The 19,061-nt window shown below is 37.4% G+C and overlaps 2 protein-coding genes across 5 annotated transcripts in view; one reads left to right on the top strand and one right to left on the bottom strand.

Moving 5' to 3' along the window:
- The first annotated feature begins 209 nt into the window (after window positions 1-209).
- Window positions 210-11,127, top strand: pcsk9 (proprotein convertase subtilisin/kexin type 9). The gene is made up of 12 exons (XM_081379407.1): window positions 210-610; window positions 2,641-2,832; window positions 3,001-3,124; window positions 4,025-4,158; window positions 4,266-4,407; window positions 6,074-6,270; window positions 6,351-6,534; window positions 6,655-6,831; window positions 8,518-8,666; window positions 8,797-8,959; window positions 9,166-9,338; window positions 10,060-11,127. Exons 1-12 carry the CDS (start codon window positions 434-436, stop codon window positions 10,246-10,248), a joined length of 2,001 nt encoding a protein of 666 aa, XP_081235533.1. The 5' UTR covers window positions 210-433; the 3' UTR covers window positions 10,249-11,127.
- The window catches only part of usp24 (ubiquitin specific peptidase 24), a gene marked incomplete at its 5' end in the record, with an annotated part of 73,504 nt that continues 65,484 nt past the window's right edge, over window positions 11,042-19,061 (bottom strand). For all 4 annotated transcript variants that reach the window (XM_081379403.1, XM_081379404.1, XM_081379405.1 and 1 more), the window contains 10 exons: window positions 11,042-14,251; window positions 14,371-14,481; window positions 16,005-16,091; window positions 16,171-16,246; window positions 16,998-17,076; window positions 17,164-17,230; window positions 17,311-17,376; window positions 17,500-17,613; window positions 17,696-17,817; window positions 18,884-18,986. In XM_081379403.1, coding sequence (XP_081235529.1) covers window positions 14,189-14,251; window positions 14,371-14,481; window positions 16,005-16,091; window positions 16,171-16,246; window positions 16,998-17,076; window positions 17,164-17,230; window positions 17,311-17,376; window positions 17,500-17,613; window positions 17,696-17,817; window positions 18,884-18,986 — 888 coding nt within the window. In that variant the 3' untranslated portion in view covers window positions 11,042-14,188. The remainder of the gene's footprint in view (window positions 14,252-14,370; window positions 14,482-16,004; window positions 16,092-16,170; window positions 16,247-16,997; window positions 17,077-17,163; window positions 17,231-17,310; window positions 17,377-17,499; window positions 17,614-17,695; window positions 17,818-18,883; window positions 18,987-19,061) is intronic.

Genomic DNA, 19,061 nt, shown 5'->3' with positions numbered 1-19,061 from the left:
ACAAAACATAAAAAATACAATTTCACTACAATTCATTTATTAATATTGTTAATATTGCCATTTCTCTTTATTTGTTAGGCTGTTTGTAGTCACTTCAATGACACTTTCATTTACAGGTTTTGCAGGAATAGTAATAATGTGTGTGTGGGTGGACTGTAATCTGACTCCTCATCTGCTGTATTTATTACCTCACATCGTTCGATATATGCACAGAGAAACGTCAGAACGCTCCACCTCACTGCGTTCACTCCGTCAGAGAGATTCAAATGACATGTTAAATGATATGAGGATACACTTCAGCTCTAAAGCTCTCTGCTTCATACTTCTGCCTTGCCATATGAGGAACACCAATCCAAAAAAGGGAATTTTGAGCAACATCACTTGAACTACTTATTTTATATTCTTGACCTAAAAGCACAAAAAGTGTCCAAGAATGAGAGGCGTCGTGACTGTGTGCTGTTTGAGTTTTCTTCTGAGTCTTCTGGCTATGGTTAAGAGTGATGAAGACTACACTGAGGATGAAGAGATGATCCTGTCTCTAATTCTGCAGGATGACTCCCAGCCTGAAGCAGAGAGCAGGCCATCTGCCCAGTTTTACAGGTGCACTAAGGTACTGGCTAAATTAACTAATCACTGTATGTGCTTATTACCTGATATAACTCTAGAAACTATATTTATTTTGAAACAACCAATCAGTTTTGGTTCTTTTTATGAAAGTAAAATAAATTATTTTGATAAAGGAAACTTTTTTTTTAAGTGATTTTACTGTCTACTACAGGATGCAGATTTTTTTTTATTAATTGTATCAATTAAAACTTACTAAATAAATAATGCATCTAAAATTACTAATTTCCTAAGTAAAACTAATGAACAAGATTTATACATATATATTTAGTCTACAGTAGGAGGCACATTGTTAGCCCCAATAGTTTTGTTAATATTTAATGTGTGTAAGTAGGACACTTTATTTGACCAAATATCCAGTACTGGACATCAAACTGATGTATGAATATAGGCATAACACTGATTTATTTTTATTTATTTTTTGTATGCTGTTCCTTGTTTGTGAAGGGCGATCATATCTTCTCTAAACTTTTTGGACCATTCTTTTGCCTCGTTTACACTGCAGGTCTTGATGCCCAATTCTGATTGGTTACCTTTATCCGATTTTTTTGACCGTCCGTTTACACGTTCTTTCAACTGTGACCCATATCCGGTTCATGTGTTTACACTTGCCATACTATCTGAAACATCGCGCATGCTTAAAGGGTTAAATTCTCTTGCACAGATGGACGAACGCGAAATATGCTTGATGCTAGCTCTGCGATACATGCAAAGTTCGGCAAACATCACCATGATTTTGAGGTGGAGGAGGACGAAAAGTGCCATCATTGCAGCATGCATATATGCTTCAGTTATTGTGTGCGAGAGAGATCTCAGGACTGGCGGGAGCATATTCTATTTAAATATTGGCTTTAACGAGGAGCAGTGGGTCCTAAATTTTAGGATGAGCAAGCCAACCTTTGATATGTTGTGTCAACGTTTGTCCACATTCCTCTCCTACGATGACACAATGTTTCGTCGGGCCATCCGTCCCTTTGCAGATGCGCGTCTGGGTTTCTCTCGACATTAAACCACAGAGACGTTGCCTAATGCCTCAGAAAATCCGATCTGCCTGTTTACATGACAGTCGCATTGGCACATATCAGATTTATTTCCACTTATGAATGAGGCCTGTCATAGAACATTAACATGTCCGATCTGTGTCACATATGAGCAAAAAATCGGAATTGGGTCACATTTCACTGACAGTGTAAACGAGGCCTTACATGCAGCCAAACATGACACTCAACAAACCTAGCCAGTTCAGATATTTCATGTGTTCTAGCTCAAACACACCTGGTGCAACTAATGATGCCCTTGATTAGTTGCATCAGGTGTGCTTGAGACAACACCTGTTTTGCATATTTGTGCTGCTGCGAGGGATTTTATTCTGGGGGTTGAATAATTTTTAGACTGCAGAAGTCTTTAAAAGTTGCATTTTCAGTTGGATTTGGGAAAACCATTTGCAACATTTGTTGTGTTGAGCTATTTCAATTACTTTTGTTTGATTTGTTCATTACAAACAACTGAAAGTCTACATTTAGCCAATACACCTGATTTGCAATGGGAGTTCGTTCATTTTGACTATAACTGTAGACACAAAAACTTTGATATTCAACATAATACAATGTCATATATATCACTATTTTCCAGATACAAAATTAGATCAATTAAAAAAACTGTTTTGACTGCCTGAATCTCACAAATGTTGGTATTCAGATAAAATGACAAAATTAAACATAATATAGTCATTAATCGAAAGTGCTAAGATGAGATGATATATATCAAAGAAAAATATAGGCCCTACGTTTATTTATCAACAATGAAAACATACTTTTCAGCTGGTCCCAGAAGCGAGTAACATCCCATTCTACCTTTTATATAACTGCCAAAAAACTTCCCACATTGTTTTATTAGCTGTGTAGAAACACTCACAAGTTGTCCTTGCTATAAGCCAAGAACGTCTAAAATAAATGTACTGTAGTACGTGTGGAACGTTTGGAATGAGAAGGTTATCAAAATCTTTTTTACGCACAGGATGCATGGCGCATGCCGGGTCAGTATATAGTGGTGATGCGGAACGGAACGCACGTGAACCAGGTGGAGCGCACCACGCGCAGGCTCCGCGCAAAAGCCGCGAAACGCGGATACCTGATCGAAATACTGCAGACTTATTCAGGAGCCTTCCATGGGTTTTTGGTGAAAATGAGCAGCGATGTTCTTCACATGGTAATTTACAGACACTCTTTCACAATAATGCTCTCAGTTTTGTATTTCATATCTCAGTACATATTTTATATTTAAGAATGTTTGAACATTATTGACTGGATTATAAAATAAAAACTTGAATTGTCTGTCTTTTTCATTCCATCGCTTTTTTTTTTTTTTTTTTGTCAGGCAGTAAAGCTGCCCCATGTGGAATACATTGAAGAGGATTCCTCTATCTTTGCCCAGAGCATCCCATGGAACCTGCAGCGCATCCTTCAAAACAAACATGAGCCTGGAAAATACTCACCACTCAGTGAGCTAAAGTCTCTTCTCTCACTCTTTTCTTTCCCAAAACACTTTAAAGGGGTGGTAAAATGCCCTTTTCACAAGATGTAAAATAAGTCTCTGATGTCCCCAGAGTGTGTATGTGAAGTTTTAGCTCAAAATACCCCACAGATATTTTTATATAGCATGTTAAAGTTGTCACTTTTTGAGGGTGAGCAAAAACGCACCGTTTTGTGTCTGTTCCTTTAAATGCAAATGAGCTGCTGCTCCTGGCACAGGGGGCGGAGCTTCAAGAGCTTGTGCTTTTACCTCACACAAACATGCACTGGAAATTTTAAAAACTTTTAGCCTTTTATGTTCAAATCGAAGTCAGAAAGATGGAGAGACTCAAGGTGAACTGACAACATGTAGACAACATTTCTGAATGGTTAGTTGGTGAATTTATGTAGCTTATGTGTAGTTATTTTCTAGTCACTGATTAGCATATTCTGTCTTGATAATCTATAAATAGCGTTCAGGGGGTGGGGTTTATGTAAATTTTAGGGTTAGTGATGTCACTAACCCGGGAGGAATGTCGTGTAGTCCCTACCAGCCGTTTGTTGTAGTCCTTAAAAAGCAATTTCTTTAAAAGCAAATATCTCCCTTTGCTTTGAACATTGAGTGTTGTAACTTTGCAGATGTTGTTTATGCTCATACAGCAACATTACACACTAACTAAAGTTAGAAAAGTTAAATCATATTCAACCACCCCTTTAATCTACCTTCTAAAATTATATTCTGAGATCCTGAAGTGAAAGATTTGCTTTCTGCACTGTGCAAATGCTTTTTATGGCGATAAAATGTTTAATCTTGAATCTTCCCTGTTCTTCAAGTATTTTGCCATTTATGGTTCTTGATCTGTTGAGTCGTCATGCTTGTGTGTATGCAGATGACGGCGCAAAGGTGGGAGTGTATCTCTTAGACACAAGCGTTCAGGTGACTCATCGTGAGATTGAGGACAGGGTGATGGTGACGGACTTCAACAGTGTGCCAGAGGAGGATGGGGTCAGAGTTCACAGACAGGTTGGAGAATGTCATTAAATGTTTTATGGTAACTGGGCAGTTTTTCGTGTAAGTGCTAATGAGAAGCATATGTCCATGCATCACTTCCTACGGTCTTCTGCCCTCAGGCTAGTCAGTGTGACAGTCACGGCACACACATAGCAGGAGTGGTCAGTGGACGGGACTCGGGTGTCGCTCGAGGTGCCAGTGTAAACAGTGTCCGAGTGTTGAACTGCCAAGGCAAGGGTACCGTGTCAGGAGCTTTGGCAGGTAAACCAAAACATAAATAATAATAAAAAAATAAGTATATGTATATACTTATTATATTATAGATATTATTAAGCTATATATATATATATATATATATATATATATATATATATATATATATATATATATATATATATATATACATATATATATATAGCTTTATAATATAATATCTTATATATGCAGCTTTAGCAGGTAAACCAAAACATAAGTAATATATATATATATATATATATATATATATATATATATATATGTATATATATATATATGTATATATATATATATGTATATGTATATATATGTATATGTATATATATGTATATGTATATGTATATATATATGTATATGTATATATATATATATGTATATATATATATATGTATATATATATATATATATATGTATATATATATATATGTATATATATATATATATATATGTATATATATATATATATATGTATATATATATATATATATGTATATATATATATATATATGTATATATATATATATATATGTATATATATATATGTATATATATATATATGTATATATATATATATGTATATATGTATATATGTATATATGTATATATATGTATATGTATATATATGTATATATATGTATATATATGTATATATATATATGTATATATATATATATATATATGTATATATATATATATATATATATATATGTATATATATATATGTATATATATATATATATATATGTATATATATATATATATGTATATATATATATGTATATGTATATATATGTATATATATGTATATATATATATATATATATATATATATATATATATATACACACACACTGCTGTTCACACTGCTGTTTTGGGATCTGTGAGATTTTGTAATGTAAAAGAAGCTCATCAAGGCATTTATTTGATTTAAAAAACAAAAACAAAAAAAAGTTTTGTGGAATATTATTACAATTTAAAATAATTGTTTTCTATTGGAATATATTATATATAAAATGTATGAATTTTCAGCATCATTACTCCAGTCTTCAGTGTCGCATTAATAGAAAGTTCTAAAGAACAGCATTTATTTGAAATATAATCTTTTGTAACATTATAAATCGCTTTGTCACTTTGATCAATTTAATGCATCCTTGCTGAATAAAAGTATTAATTTCTTTCCAAAAATAAATTCTTACTGACCCCAATTTTTTGTCTGTTAGTGCGTATTGTTACAAAAGCTTTCTATTTCAAATAAATGCTTTTCTTTTTAACTTTCTATTCATCAAAGAATCCTGAAATAAAGTACAACTGTTTTCAACAATGATAATAATAAGAAATGTTTCTTGAGCAGCAAATCACCATATTAGAATGATTTCTGAAGCATCATGTGACGCTGAAGACTGGAGTAATGAGGCTGAAAATTCAGCTTTGCATCACAGGAATAAATTACATTTCATAATATATTTAAAGAAAACAATTATTTTAAATTGTAATAATATTTCACAATATTACTGTTTTCCTTGTTGTTGTCGTATTTTTAATCAAGCCTTGGGCGACAACCAAATAAATGCAGCCTTGGTGAGCAGAAGAAACTTCTTTTAAAAACATAAAAAATCGTACCGATCCCAAACTTTTGAAGTCTTCATGATTATAATACACAACTCTGTTGCAGGTCTAGAGTATATCCAGTCATCTCTGATGTCTCAGCCTATCTCACCTGTGATCCTCCTGCTGCCGTTTGTTGGGGGATTCAGTCGCACCCTCAACGCTGCCTGCAGGAAAATGGTGGAATCTGGAGCAGTGCTTATTGCTGCAGCTGGGAACTACAACGATGATGCTTGTCTGTACTCACCAGCCTCAGAGCCCGAGGTACTGACCGGAGAATCCTTCAGGAAAGCATATGCTTGTTAATACAGTCGGTTTTGACATCATTCGTTCCCCTGCTGCAGGTGATAACAGTAGGGGCCGTTAATTTAGCTGACCAGCCGTTGAGCACTGGGAAGACCGGCACCAACGTGGGCCGCTGCGTGGATGTGTTCGCACCCGGTGATGACATCATCAGCGCATCCAGTGACTGCTCTACCTGCTTCACTACCAAGAGCGGAACGTCACAGGCGGCGGCACATGTTGCTGGTTAGCGCACACACACGCACACACTAATGCGTACTATTATTAGTGCATGTTATTAGATGGATGAGAGTACATTTGATCAGTCTGTCCATATAAGCAACTCTGGTCGGTGTGTGTTTTCAGGTGTAGCGGCGGTGCTTCTGAATCTGAGTCCAAACTCCAGCTCTACTGAGCTTCTGCAACAGCTCCTCTATCATTCAGACAAACAGAGTCTGAACCCAGAGTCTCTGCCACAGGACCACCGTCTCACTACACCCAACATGGTGGTCGCCCTGCCTGACCCGACCTCCACACTCACAGGTCAGAGTTCACGAGTAAACTTCAGCAACAGTTATTAATAATGGACTGATATTACAGTCTGATGTATGATGATTTCAGTACTATAATTAGCAGATTGCAATAAATGTATAATATAATGTAATGTAACAACTTTAGAATATTTAATATTAACCTTTAATAATTTAATAATACTATAATTAGCAGACTGCAATGAATTTATGTACTAAAATATAAAATAATATAATAACCTATTCATATTTAATATTAACCCCTAATTAATTTAATACTATATTTAGCAGACTGTGTATTTATATATAATAAAATATCAACCTTTAATAATAATATAATTAGCAGACTGACTGTGTATTTATATATAATATAATATCAACCCTTAATAATTTAATAATACTATAATTAGCAGACTGCAGTGAATTTATACATAATATAATATACTATAATATAATATATAAATTTACCTGCAGTGGATTTATAATATATAGTATAATATAGTACAATATTATATTAACCTTTAATAATTAATATTATAATTAGCAGACTGCAGTGAATTTATATGTAATATAATAACCTTATAAGTATATATTATTAAAATTAACCTTATTTATTGTTTTGTTTTACTTTATTTACATACTATATTTTATTTAATATTATATTTTAGCAGACTGCACTGAATTTATAATATAGCCTAATATAATAATCCTGTTAACATTTATTAATAATACTAACGTTATTTATTGTTTTGTTTTACTGATTTATTTTCATACAATTGTTCATTTATTGCATTTTATTCTTCCCTGAAACAATTTGGAAGAGTTGAACTTCCAAAAGGGTATTAAACCATTTTTGGTAGTCTGTTACTGGCCCGGGTAACAGGGTTTCCATGAGGGGTGACTAATTTAAACACTATTGGCGCTTTTCCACTGCATGGTACGGCTCGGTACGGTTCGAATCGTCACGGAACGGTTTGGCTCGCTTTGCTTTTCCACTGCGTGGTACGACTCGACTCGGTACGGCACGGTTCGGTTCGCTTTAGCTCGGTTGCTTTTCCACTGCAGTTAGTACCGCTTCAAAGTGGGTGGGACTGATCGTTATAGTTGCCGTCTCTACTACCATGACATCATCATATTAAATGCGAATTTTTCATTCCGTGTTGCCCCATCCGCTCCTCGGCAACCAACGAGAGGAACGTCTGCACCTCGTCCACTGACCACGATTCAGCCATTTCTTTTTTTGAAGTTTATACTCTTTTTTTTTTTAAGCAAATACTTTTAAAACAGGTTGGCTATTGTCTATTGGCTATTTAAATCTAGCGGGTTTAGTGTCTCGTGTCGTAAATACAATGACGCTGGTAGTGATGATTCTGTCTGACCAATCAGTGATCTGCAGTGTTTTCACGTCACATTTTAGTATCGGTACGGTACGCTTGGAACCTCAACAGAGGTGGTACCATTTAAAGCGAGCCGTACCGTACCGTACCATGCAGTGGAAATGCGTCATAAGTGAGCCGTACTGAACCGAGCCGTACCATACCATGCAGTGGAAAAGCGCCAAAACGTGCCGTACCATACCATGCAGTGGAAAAGCGCCATACAAGTGCCCAAAACATATCTGTAACCATTAAGGTGGCCTTAATGCAGTTTGTTGTGTATTTTTGATGAGGTTGCCCACTACATGTGTGTTTTCTCACAGGAGAGGATCTGCTCTGTAGGTCGGTTTGGTCTGAGAGGTCAGGCCCTTCAGGTTTCGCCACAACTGTGTCCCGCTGTCGCCACGGTGAAGAGATGCTGAGCTGCTCCAGTTTCTCACATAACGGAGCGAGAGCTGGAGAAAGAGTGGAGGTCATTATCAGAGAAAGTTTGTTCAGTATCCTCAAAAAATACCGTTTAAACTGTCAGCCTGATGCAAGTCACTACTTGCACCAGAGAGCGAGTAAAGTAGAGGAATGTTTAGTCATTTCCTTTCTGACAGGTGAGAGATGGGCAGAAAGAGTGTGTTGCCGTCAATGGGAACGGAGGGCAAGGTGTGTTCGCCGTAGCGCGCTGTTGTACAGGCCATAAAGCTCAGTGCCAGACGATAGAGAGTCCCGAGAGAGGCGCGGATGCAGAATGTCCCTCAGAACACCAGCTGACAGGTGACAGATGGTTTCGCACTGCAGCGGTTTTCATTAGGATTAATTCATGCATTGTTCTGGGTTCAAATGAAGTTGAAGTGTATTGGGTTTTGGTTAAATAATTTCAATAATTGCACTGAATAGAGATCTGTATGCTTATCCTAAAGCCAACTTAGTCTTTGTGTATATTATTTCTAGAATGTGACAACTGTCATATTTCCCTGCAGGCTGCAGTTCTTCCTCTTCCTCTGGAGAGGTATCGGACTCTGATCGACCTCTGCATGGCAGCCGCAGGGCATGTCCTGCTAAAAGGGGTGTAACGTCATATGCCTCCTGCTGCCACACGTCCTCTCTGGAGTGTCATCTGAAAGAACACGACCCCACGGCTGTCAGCGAGCAGGTGACTTACTCTCAAGACATTTTCATTGACTCAGTGGACAGCTTCTAACATTTATACAAGTGGCAGTTTAGCTCCTGAATCTGTTGTACGTCCTGTGGATTCATTGAAACATGACTTAAAGGGTTAGTTCACCCAAAAATGAAAATTCAGCCATTAGTTACTCACCCTCATGTCGTTTCAAACCCGTTCGTTCATCTTCGGAACACAAGTGAAGATATTTTTGAATGAAATCGGAGATTTATCCTCCATTGAAAGTCTATTCACCCAAATCTCATTCATAAAGAGATCATAAAATAAATGCTCAAGCTTCCGTCTACCATAATTGAGTGCTCTATTTACGTTTACCGATCAATGTTCATCTAAGGAAAAGCCCAAATTAAATCAGTTCATCATATAAAGAGTGTCTCTTCTTCAGAAGACCTGGATTAAACCACTCGATTCTTTTTGGTGAATTAAAGTGTGGTCAAATTCACTGCTGTCCATCTCATTTTTGCATGTGAAATCCCGTCATTTTAATGGGATTGTACGTGAGGGTGGAAGATTTCGACATGTAAATTTTGCATCAGGTTCAGTTGGTCATGTGAAATCGCCCTGTTGACCAACAGAAAGCTATTAGACTTGAAAGTGACTTCCGTACTTCATACAACTTATATAACATACAACTAATATGACCGAACCTTTAGCGTATCTGAGCAGCACTAACCTGCATTATTTATTTTAGGTGGAAGTTTCATGCGAGGAGTCCTGGACACTAACAGGCTGTCAGGCTCTTTCTCGTGGTTCTATCGCTCATGGGGCATTTGCTTTGGGAAACACCTGTGTAGTTCGTACATCTGGAGGAGATAAAGGAGCTGCCGCCATCGCCACTTGCTGCAGGCACCGCCCGTCCCACCAGCCGCGTGACCACTGAAGACCTAAGGCGGATGTGTGTTCCTCTTTCCTCCCTTCTCTAAACACGTTACCAAGGACATAATTGCTATAACACAATGAATAGTTGGAGGCATGACACGAGTGAGTTAATTTCTGCCACTACAGAATATTACACGATGGAGAAGAGCATTGTAACTGGTTCTGGTGTAACCATAACCAATGTAGACACGCTAAAACACTTTACAATAGGCCTTTAAACTGCAAAACACATTTTAAATAGGGATGCATTTATCATTTCTAACCAATACTTACGTAATGGCCGATTTTATACTATTTTGTTACAAGTGAATTTAGGGTTAATTGAAAAATGAATACTCATTTTGAGATTTGCTAAAGATTACATTTAACAGTGTTATTAAATTATTAGACTGACTTTAAGTGAGCCTTGGATGATGGCAAAGGTAATCTGAATGTAAACATAGAGACGACCATTATGTACAATGACATATACAAGATTGGCCGATATATTTAAAATATGGACCAATACTGATTAACAAACCTCCAATATTGATAACTGATAATAATATTGATAACACTGTATTTAGTCAGCACTTTTCATTTTGATATTTACACAGTCTGAATTGAACAAAATCTCTTTGTACTATATTTTGGAGAGCATTATCTTCTATTATGCATGTGCACTGTTTATAAGAGTACAACTTTTTATAAATGTATATTTTTACATTACAAGTTTTATACAAACTTTATATGAGTAATGGTCTAAAATCAACTTCAGACTTGACACGTACAAATGTCACACAATCTGTGAAAAGTTGTGCATTCCAGTTTTTCCATTTTTATATCAAATGTTTTCATTGTCAAACTCTGATGTACAAATTAAAATGTGGTTGTAACATGCATTAACAGATTCCTTTACACATTTTACACACTCGCAGCAGAAATGAATCAAAGAATCCCCAGTTATTAAAAACTCTTCAAGCGTCTTAAACCCTGTCCTGACACCCAGCTTCAAAATGCAAGCCTTGTCACAGATCTGCCGAGTGGTTGGTACAGCATCTACAGGTGTAGGAAGGGTTTAAAAAAGACTGATTGGAGGAAGGAGGATCAGATTTGATGAAAGCTTTATCACACCCTGTCTCTTAAGTACATATAAACTGCAACTCCACCGTTTCTTATGGGCTCATTTAGTGAAAACCGATTTAGGCAGCTCAGCTGAAATTAGTGTGATATCTTTGCCAATGTGCATATTCCAGCAAAATAAGAAAGACGCCTTATGTTCAGGCACTGATCTGATGAATTGTCCCCTCAATCGTCGCTGAACCCCATGCCTTCAGCCCGAAACATTTAGAAAAAGTCATACTAAAGCCTGTTTAACTAATCATCCCAAATACTAACCACATATGCGGCGGTGAATTACGAATGAACCATTTACTGATTCAAAGTATAAAGGCAGTTGTGAGTACTGCAGTGTTTCGCTGACTATTAGAGGCCGACACTTAGAGAAAGAGTCAAAAAGTCAAATACCCTTCTGGGGAAAAAAAAAGTGTTTAAACCAGCCTTAACAGGTTTGCTTGTTTTACCTGGTTGCCCAGCCTGACCAATCTTGGGTTAAAGTGCCCAAAACCACTCTAAAACCAGCAAACCAGACTGGTCCTGTTGAGAAAAAAAAAAGGTTAAACCAGTTTAAGATGGTGTGCTGGTTTAACTTGATCATCTAGCATGACCAATCAAGAGTTTAAGTGCCCCAACCCCCTAAACCCAGTTAAGCAGGGCTTACCCTGCTGAGAAAAAAACATCTTAAACCAGCCTTAAGTGGTTTTACCAGCTTGACCATTCTAGAGTTAAAGTCCCCAAAATCCCTCTAAAACCAGTAAACCAGGCTGGCCCTGTTGAAAAAAATGTTGAACCAGTTTAAGATGGTATGCTGGTTTTACCTGATCACCCAGCCAGCCCAATCAAGAGTTTAAGTAAACCAAACCCCCTAAACCCAGCAAAGCAGGCTTGCCCTGTTGGGAAAATATTTATAGCTGTTGGTCTCCCAGCCGGATCAAGCTGGTCTGCTGGCTGGTATTAAATGTTTTTTGGCCACTAAACAAGCTGAATACCAACTAAGCAAGACGGGGAGACCAGCATAAACCAGCTAAGACCAGCATACCCGCTTAGGCTGGTTTAAGATGTTTTTTTTTTTCAACAGATGGAAGGGACCAGCGTGGTTTAGCTTTGGCCATTATTTTCCACCAAGAGAGTCTCTCACATGTACAAACATGCGAAGAACCACATCAAAAAAGCGTCAATGTGAAAGTTTCCACACACACACAAAAAAAAACCCAAGCAAAGAGCAGGTGACTGTGAGGTAAAAAAGCAGCACTACGGTTCACTCTTTCAGCAAACGATTGCGTAAGGTGGTGGTGAGGTCTTTCCGCTGTAAACATTGAAGCGATGTTGCTAAGTGTTCTAGTCTAAATACAAAATGAGCAGCAAACGGCAGATGAATCACCCTGCGGACTCCCTGAAGGAGACATCACAGGCCCGGCTCAAACAAGCGTCCTGTGTCCTCATATGGCGCTCTGAGATGAGCACGGCAGAGCATATGCGTGTGCGCTGTTTTCGTAACGTCGAGCGAGTTCAGGCATTTGTGTAGCGAGACGTGTCCACTGGTTTGTCTCAAGACGAGGACGCGAGCAGCATAGGGGACGAGTCGAGTAAAGGCACTTTACTGCTCTGTGACAACTTCCCATCTCTCCAACAACCTCTGTCTTTCTCTTTCCCCTCCCCTTTCTGCCCGATCCTCGCCCCGTCATTCTATCGCATAAGGCAGACTGAATGGAAAAGATGCAGGCAAACTAAAACAAAAAACAAAAAAAGGGACAAATATGGCAACATTTACCCTGAAAAGTGTCATGACCTAGACCTTCATACCAGGGCGGCACAAGACAACATCAAAACAGATGAACAGAAAGAGTGAGATGACACACATCTGATTGTAGCACTCATTGTCTTTTGGGAGGAAGAAACGTTCATCGGACAGTAGCGTCTCAGTGTGTTGCATATGTGTCTTAGGACGCATCTGCTGATGCGATGTGTCTTCCGCTGTAAAGTCTGTCCCCCGTGTCCACTGTCATATTTCTCCGTCTAGCATTTGCGTGAACCGCTCGTGTCTTCTGCTGCACGCTGTTCCTATCCAGCGGTTTCCTGTTCAGAAAGTCAAGGATTGGACAGAGAGCAGCGAGGGGACATGTCTGTCCAATTGTCTCCACGTGATGAATTTGTCACAAAACTGAATTCAAATATAAAGTGCATTTTAAAAATACCAGCAAAAATGAGAAGGGAAAAAAAAAAACGGTGTGATTATTTGACTCTCAGAGACTTGGCAAGTTCCTCTTTTTTTTTTTTTTCGAATAAGATTTGAGGCACCTCTCAAACAGATCCAGAAAAAAAATAAAGAAAATCAGTAAAGGATTCTTAAAAATATTATTTTACATTTGAAATTACACTTATGGAACACATCTTTACATTTCTCATGAATAGTATCTACTTAATTACATTGGCAAATATACGCTGATTTCTTTTAAAACACCCCGTCTGGCACCATAGTAGTAGTTCTGCGTAAAAACGTCAAGGAAATGAAAGCCTCCGTTTTTAAGTCCCATTCGTCTGACAGAACTCATCGAGTCAGACGAAACTAGCTAAATGACTTGTAAGACATGAATTCTGATTTCATCCAGCCAGGCTTTAACCACCAGAAAAAAAAAAAAAAAAAAAAAAACGAGATATTTGCGTCTGTTCACGTCTCCGGCGAGGAGCGAGCGCTCCGACGGGCCCTTTGGCTGCTTCTGGTCGCTCCATTTCCAGTCCATAGAAGATCAAATGCAGTTTTCTGATTGTGTGTTTAGAGCCACAACATCTTTCCGTCGGAGGGATTTTTTTTGTGTTTTGTTGCGCACAAACAATGAGGAACGTTAGGGGTCCACATCTTCTAGATCACTCCGAGAATCGCCCAACATCATTGGGGATTCAGATCCCTGAGAGAAAGAGGACGAAATGGTGAATATAATGATTTATTAAACACTAGAATGTTTTAGCATAATGCTGCTGATTGTTTTATGATGTAACTGATGATGGACTGCTGAAATAATGAGACCTGTCTGAGGCTTCGTTCTGAGTTCTCATTGGCCGGGCTGCCGTCTGATCCATTGCTGCTGCCGGACTGCTCCTTCTCATTCAGTAAAGCTGTGGCATAAGCCAGAGTGTCCTACACACAAAACCCACCATTCATTGAGCCCCATTTAGCAGGTCAAATGTCATGATTCTCCCATAACGGCCAAAGGGGGTGTGCATGGCTAGCTAACTCTTAGCTTTTTTTTACATTTTAAAGGGATAGTTCAACCAAAATGAAAATTCTGTCATTAATTACTAATTAATTCCTCATGTTGTTCCAAACCCGTAAGACTTTCGTTCATCTTTGGAACACAAATGAAGATCTTCTTGATGAAATCTGAGAGCTTTCCGTCCCTCCATTGACACTCTACGCAACTTTGACGATTAAAAAGTTCATAAAGAGATCATAAAACTAATCCATATGAATTGAGTGGTTTAGTCCAAATTTCTGAAGAGACACGATCACTTTATATGATGAAGAGATTAAATTAAGGCTTTTATTTACATATAAACAGAAGCTCAAAAGAACCCGCGTGACGACGAGAACAAACCTCATTGGTTCTTGCGGAAGCTCAAACGTCCTGTGTAACACGAGAATGAACCTCATTGGTTCTTGCGAAACATCAAACATTCTGCGTAACACGAGAATGAACCTCATTGGTTCTTGCAGAAGCTCAAACATCCTGCGTATCACGAGAATGAACCTCATTGGTTCTTGCGGAACCTCAAACGTGCTGCGTAACACGAGAATGAAGCTCATTGGTTCTTGTGGAAGCTCAAACGTGCTGCGTAACAGGAGAATGAAGCTCATTGGTTCTTGCGGAAGCTCAAACATGCTGCGTAACACGAGAATGAAGCTCATTGGTTCTTGCAGAAGCTCAAACGTGCTGCGTAACACGAGAATGAAGCTCATTGGTTCTTGCGGAAGCTCAAACGTGCTGCGTAACATGAGAATGAACCTCATTGGTTCTCGCACGTCAAGCAAACATGCTTGAGCTTCCGTTTACCACAACTGATGTGCGAGTTGATGAATATGTGAATAAACACCTAAATTTAATCTGTTCATCATAAAAAGTGATCGTGTTCACTAAACCGCTTAATTCATATGGATTAGTTTTACGATCTCTTTATGAACTTTTTGAAGCGTCAAAGTGGTAGTTGTGCAGCTGTACATGGAGGGACAGAAATCAACTCAGATTTCATTAAAAAGACCATCATTTGTGTTTAGAAGATGAACGAAAGTCTTACAGGTTTGGAATGACATGAGGGTGAGTAAATGATGACAATTTTCATTATTGGGTGAACTAAACCTTTAAAATAAAATACAAAATATAAAACACAGGTACAAAAATAAAAGTCTTTAAATGTTTTTAAAATGCAAGCTTTTTTAATGATTAAAAAAATAATTTTGTACAACAGCAAATTAGCTTAAATTAGCATTTTTGTGCTGTTTTGGGGGTGTTTTCATCTCAAAGAAAAGCAAAACATTAAGGATGTACAAAAGACAAGGAGAGGAATGACGAATACATACGTTTATATTGGTTATGTATAATGTAAAACAAGTTCAATAATGACATTAACGCAGCACAATGATACGTCAGACTGTAAATGCAGTACCTGTGCGGAGATGGTGCGCTGGAAGGTTTTAGCCGTGGACGTCTCATTCGATACGTTACTCTGAGGTGTCCAGTAGTGCTCAGACATCTGAAAGAGGAGAGGGGGAATTTAAAAAATGCACAATAAAGAAGAACTATTGTGTGAGTGCGTATCTGTGGTCTCTTGCCTTCTTCTGAAGCCACTGCACTGCCCAACTCCAATGTCCCGAGAGCTCTTTAAAATAGTCCTTAGCTGGAGAACATCTAACAGAAACACAGAGGCATTTAACATCACTGCAGCCAGAAACACTTCATTATTTAACACTATATCTAAAAATGCACCATTTATCCGTCACCATAATGGTATCTGCCATCATTTTTAAACATAGTAGACATTTAAAATATAAGCCATAATATTATATATACTATATATTATAAAATATAAGCCTCATCATATCATAAAAACAACAGGGAAGCACAAATATTTAAAAAATCTGGCCATTACAGATAATGGGTAACACTTTACTTGAAGCTTTTAATTATACTGCATTATAAAAGTATTTTTAATTAACGCACCTTATAATGCATTGTATGGTCACATGAATAATTGTAACCAGAGTTATAATACTTGCATTTTAATGTGTGTTATAGTTTCTAAAGGCGTAACAAGAAAAACAACCAATTTCAGATGCAACAAGGAATCTGCAAATATAACGCATTTTAATGGACATTATTTATAGTGTAGAATATGAAAAATGAATAGTTATTATTTATAGATTACAAGTGTTATTACATTTTTGTGTATTTAGACTAACTTTAATTGAGTGTTAGATGATAGCAAAATCATCTAAATGTAAACATAATAAATGATCACGAATGATTAAATATTCAATTTCAATATTATGGATAGATGAAATAATATTGAGTGATAACTGAAATTACGCCATTATATCATATATGTTTACAACCCAGTTATGTAAACATCTATATTGTGCATTTGGTGTTCTACACTCACTTCTGTGCCAGTGTGACCAGGAACTTCACACACTGATAGCAACGACTGCTGTCCACATTGTTGCTCTGATGCATTAAAGCTGTGAATAAACAAGAATCAAGTGAGTTCAAATCAGTCTAATCTTACAAATACTAATGCTGATGCAGCCAAGTGATATGGTTCTTACCCAAAAGGCCCTTTTCAGACTCAAATGCATATTTAAGCCTCTGGGACTGCAGAGGGTCCTCTACCATCTGAGAGGTGACAGGAAGATCATTACCTACTCCAAAGTAGTATTCATAACAATATCACACATTTATATAGTATCACTCACCAGGATCTCTAGCAGCATCTGAAAAACGTTCTTCAGTTCATGAGGAGGAGCCGTTTCCAGATGATTCTAGAACATGAACACATTGTCAGGTTACTTCAGATTTGTATATGATCTTTTATATATTATTAATTACAAATAATTCTGATTCATTCTTAAAAACAAAATTCTTATAGGTAAGGATATACCAACCTTGAGTAATTGCAGGACTCCCAGTGAGAACGGTTCGTTACAGAACGAGCAATATGTGATCATCTCTATGAGAAACGACAACGGGCCGGACAACTCACGCATGGCAAACATCACCTGAAACACACGAGCCTCAGTCAGAAGAGTGCAAAATAGACAGATGGAGACAGGAGAGAGTGAAAAAGAGATGTAGTCTTACCTCCATGAGATACACATGTCCCTCCGCTTTAAAGAGGAGCGTGTTGATGTCTGGATTTAGAGGCAGGAGGGGTGAAGATGGAGCCACCAGTCCTGAGGAAGCGTGCTTGAACACTCCTTGAGCTGAACACACACGATTAACACATCAGATTTACCTCATCAGTCACACAGAACACCAGTAACATCTAAACACAAGTGCAGTCTGCTGCACTACTGAAGGGATGCAGTGGACTTTTTAGATTTGTTTTTTTATTACCATTAAAAAGTTTGGGGTCTGCATTTTAATGTTTTTAAAAGAAGTCTCTTATACATTTATTTGATCAAAAATACAGCAAAACTGTGCTATTGTGAAATGTAAAAAAATTTAGAAAACAGTTTTCTAATTTAATATATTTTTAAATGTTATTTATTCCTGTGATGCTAAAGCTGAATTTTCAGCATCATTACTCTAGTTTTCAGTGTCACATGATTCTTCAGAAATCATTCTAATATGCTGATTTGATGGTCAAGAAACATGTATTATTATTCATTTTCAAAACAGATGCTTAATATTTTAATGGTGGAATAGAATGTTTTTACTGTCACTTTTGATCAGTTTAATGCGTCCTTGCTGAATAAAAGCATTAATTTCATAAAGTCCCCCCGTGGTGAAAATCAAGCTTTTAATGTTGTTTATATGTCTATGTGGTGCTTTTAATTTGCTTTAAGACAAACCATGTGCAAATTCATAAGTCAACACCATTGCTGAGTCATTTCTCCTTAAAACTGCAGTGAACCAAAGACAGTTTCAAAAATGCGGTTTGAAATCGCTGGTGTTTCTGACGCCACAAACTACCTTGTAACCAATCAGGACAACGAGTGGATCTCTGAGCTGGTGTGAGTGAGTGGAGGCTGGGCTCATTTACATATTCATACTAAATGAGGCAAGGGTGTAGAGTTACATGCAAGCCATTTTAAGGCATGAATAATTTTTTTTTCAAGGAAAAACATTTAAAAATATCATTTTGGTGATCAAAGATGAGTTTTAAGGGATGAAATTATTGACTACAGGGGGACTTTAAAATCTTACGCATTTTGTCATTTTTTAATTTATAAAATAAATATAAAAAAGTGTTTTCTCTCATAATCATTACAGTTTTTATTAATGCTAATAACTTTGGTGTGTGTCCAGAAATCACTGCGTTCGTACCCTCTGTCCTCTGAGACGCGAGGTCTGTGTGCAGCACTATCAAGGCCAGAGTGTTGTGAAGATGCAGGAACTCTCGAGCCTGTGCTGAACTCCAGCGCCGGTGCTAAAACACACAACCAGCAGAATGTCATTAACGCAGACATTAAACAATGGAGGTTAACATGAGCGCTTAAGCAAT

This window comes from Scardinius erythrophthalmus (genome assembly GCF_964197995.2).
Source record: "Scardinius erythrophthalmus genome assembly, chromosome: 11".
NCBI lineage: Eukaryota > Metazoa > Chordata > Actinopteri > Cypriniformes > Leuciscidae > Scardinius > Scardinius erythrophthalmus.
This window is presented reverse-complemented; position numbering and strand designations above follow the sequence as displayed.